Consider the following 3739-nt stretch of genomic DNA (forward strand, 5'->3'; position numbering starts at 1 on the left):
TATATATATATATATATATATATTTTTTAATAGTTGAAAACTTATTTTTGTGAAATGTTTTGCTTTAAATGTGTGTTTGTGCTATTTTTTTTATTTTTTTTTTAAATAAATGACACTTGGCTTGACATTTACTTATTTTTGTTATATAGTAAAACTTTAAGTGCACTAAGTATCCAATACTATTTGTCAGACGCCAGTCAAAATTACTAGTGAACAAGACCAACCTGATAAGGGCATATAATAAGAGTATTTTGCGAATCTTACAGTGTTTTGTGTGTTTTCATGTGAGGTCGGAGCTGGACCCCTAGATTGTGGAAGCGCTCCAGCATGCCTTCAGCGTTTCTTCTCGCTTTATCCAGGTCAATGATCAGTGCTGGAGTACGAAGGTCTTTGACGGATTCAACAGTCGCCATTACCCAAAAACTACAAATAAAATAAAAAATACAGTAACACATTTAAGCGATTTAAATGGAAACCTGCACAGAGGATAAAAAAGATGCAGGTTGTGCAGGTAAAATAATTGCAAGTTAACTTTAAAATCACATAATCTAAAATGTCTAAAAGCATCTAATTGCAGTTGTAAATACATTTGGAAAAGATCGAGTAAACATGAGCTTGATTTATGGTCAACCCGTCAAATAGTTATGATAAACTCATGATAATGATCAACTTTAAATCGCAGCTTTTCTTTCCCTTACCATAAAGCAGAGGATCAAATTCTGATCAATAATGAGAGCGAGAGAGAGAGAGAGAGAGAGAGAGAGAGAGAGAAGACAGACAAGCGATATAAGACCAGAGAGAGAGAGAGAGAGAGAGAGAGAGAGTGAAGCCAGAAACAACACAGCGATATAAGACCCGATTTCTCAAACTTAAAGCTCCTTACGATATTTAGGGAAAATATAAGAAAAACGTAGATTTTTTTTCCCTCATAGAAACTTTTATTATTCATTATTTATTTTATTTTGTATTTTTCAAATAGCGTTAATGTACATATCTATTTTTTATTTATTTAACCATTGTCCACGACCGACATTTAAATTTTAATTAAAAAACAAAACAAAACTAATCTATAATAATCTACCACAAAAAAAAAACGAATTATTATATTTTTACTATTGTGTAGAGTTTTAGGTGTACAAGCAAGGAATATTTTGTAGGTTTACTTTAACCTCTATTCTGTATATTCTATACTCTCTATTCTATTCCCGTATTCGTATTGTCTTGGTTGCACAAGTTATTCCCTTAAAATGTATTGTAATATGTAATAAGATTTCAGGTAAACATTGTCAAAATGTATTATTATATTATATTATATTATATTATATTATATTATATATGCACGTCTGGATATGCAACGGATAATATATTATACTATTATTTACATTTACATTTATTCATATAGCAGACGCTTTTATCCAAAGCGACTTACAACTGAGGAATACAACAAGCAATTCATCATAGAGGCAAATAAACGCAGAAAGTGCTCATAATACAACGTTTCAAGCATTGCTCAGATTAGTACAAGCTAGACTGTACAAGCTATTATATTATATTATAAAGGTGCATCTCAATAAATTAGAATGTCATGGAAAAGTTCATTTATTTCAGTAATTCAACTCAAATTGTGAAACTCGTGTATTAAATAAATTCAATGCACACAGAAAACAAGCACAAAAATTTGCTTGACCAGCCACAACATCAGCATAACAGTTGCAAAATTATTTACCTCCAACTCTCTTTGCAGAACACCCAATCCCTGTTCCCTGCATCTCCCTCCTGCATAATCTGTTTTTCTTTTTCTCCTTGTAGCTGGAAATCAGCTCACAGACAATTTGCGGGCTATATATATTTTAATAATTACAGTCTCGCTGGAGAACTCCGGTCTGACGCACGCGGGTTCTCACGTTATTTCCTTATCATTTCTCGCGTGTTTTGTTGTGAAACGTAGTTTGCGGACCAGACAGAGCTGTCGGCGATTCTTCCTATTGTAAAGTCATGCAGTGTGTAACCTCCTGTCGTCGTTCCATCGTGCAATGTGAACACAGCAGCAACTGAATGCTACCCCAGATAGTCACGCAGTGTGAAAACAACGGCGATCTGACGAGTTTGAAAATCGTGCAGTGTGAACTCGGCATTAAACCACTTCAGTCTGTGTGCATTGAATTTATTTAATACACGAGTTTCACAATTTGAGTTGAATGACTGAAATAAATGAACTTTTCCACGACATTCTAATTTATTGAGATGCACCTGTATTATATCACTGATACTTAGAAAAGGGGAAACAAGTCATAGTTTGGATTAGATTTTTTTGCATATATTGTGTATGAATATGGAAGAGTCAAATTGTTCAATAAACAAAAGTATTCAGTCTGAATCTCAAATGCACTGAAGCAATGTTAACTGGAATCTGCTCACATCTTTTACATGTTCTTGTCACGTTCCAGTTCAAAGTTCAGTGGCAGCGAAGCTCAGGCTGTATTGTGATTTGTGAAAGATTCAAATGCAATGAGAATGCTGAAGACTGCAGGTTAAATATACAGCATTCTTTAACTTAATGTTATACAATAACGCTGGAGTGGCTGTGTGGACATTTCAACCAGTCGACAAAACCTTCATCCCACATTCAGTCTCAGGACGATGTAGGCGATAGATCTTTCAAAATAGCATTTTGCATTTGCAGCACTGGTTTGGCTGAATGTGTAGTTTACAATCAGTGAACATCAGAAGGTCTAATCTAATGTCCCTGATTAACTTTTTGTTACTCATTAAAGTGGATTATTTCAAAGTCAGTTAATCGAGTGGCTAATTAAGGCATGTAGTCATTAACACTAATCCCTTCTCTCCCACTTGGATAAAATCCTCAATTACCAGAGCCCTGTGAGTGTATCAGAAAGACCTTAAGGCCTGTTTTCACTTTATCCCTTGATGTCTTTCAAAAGAGCTGCAGGCTGTATGATTTTTATACGTCCAGTCTTTTCAGACCATTCTGGTTGTTGTGGTAATGCTACAGTGATAGGATTTCAAATTCCAGTCATCGTATACAATACAGTTTAAGTGTTTCTTATGGCTGCATTTATATGATTAAAATAAAGTAAAAAATTATTGTAAAATATTATTTCAACTTAAAAAAAAAACTGTTTATTTTTTAACTATTTTATAATGTAATTTATTTCTGCAATGGCAAAGCTGAATTTCCAGTCTTCAGTGTCACACGATCCTTCAGAAAACATTCTAATATGCTGATTTGGTGCTGAAGAAACATTTATTTTTATCAATGTTGAAAACAGATGTGCTTCTTAATATAGTTTGTGGAAATTGAGATTTGTATGACTTTTCCAGTCATAAAATCTCATTTTTAAAAAGTATGCAATGTGTTGGTGACCCAGTGCTGTTCTGAAAAACCAATGTCTTAAAATTCACTTTTAGTGATACGTTGACAATTGTGCATTATTTGAAACTCTTCTTTTTGTTCTCCATGTGAAAGCCTTTCTTCATGCTCTTCCAGTTGTGATCCATCTGGTGGAATACTTCATATCTAGATGATATATATATATATATATATATATATACCTTGTTGTGATAAACTCTTGCAAGATTTGCATTTGCAGCTACAACTAGCTAGGGGGAGCTGCAGAACTCAAAATACACCAACTGTTTGTTACGGTCACGACTTTCAGTGACAACAATGGTAATACCATTAGGAGACATAAGATGGTGCCAATAACACACACACACA

At 33.8% G+C, this 3739-nt stretch overlaps 1 protein-coding gene across 1 annotated transcript in view; it reads right to left on the reverse strand.

The window, feature by feature from the left end:
* The window catches only part of LOC107687385 (D-threo-3-hydroxyaspartate dehydratase-like), a 6785-nt gene extending 6015 nt beyond the window's left edge, over positions 1 to 770 (reverse strand). The window contains exons 1-2 of the mRNA XM_016484682.1: positions 699 to 770; positions 265 to 423 (exon numbers count right to left, since the gene is read on the reverse strand). Of these exons, the coding sequence (XP_016340168.1) occupies positions 265 to 413 (149 nt within the window). The 5' untranslated portion in view covers positions 414 to 423; positions 699 to 770. The remainder of the gene's footprint in view (positions 1 to 264; positions 424 to 698) is intronic.
* Between the last annotated feature and the right edge of the window lie 2969 nt (positions 771 to 3739).

Source organism: Sinocyclocheilus anshuiensis, unplaced genomic scaffold (assembly GCF_001515605.1).
Source record: "Sinocyclocheilus anshuiensis isolate Anshui unplaced genomic scaffold, SAMN03320099.WGS_v1.1 scaffold149, whole genome shotgun sequence".
NCBI lineage: Eukaryota > Metazoa > Chordata > Actinopteri > Cypriniformes > Cyprinidae > Sinocyclocheilus > Sinocyclocheilus anshuiensis.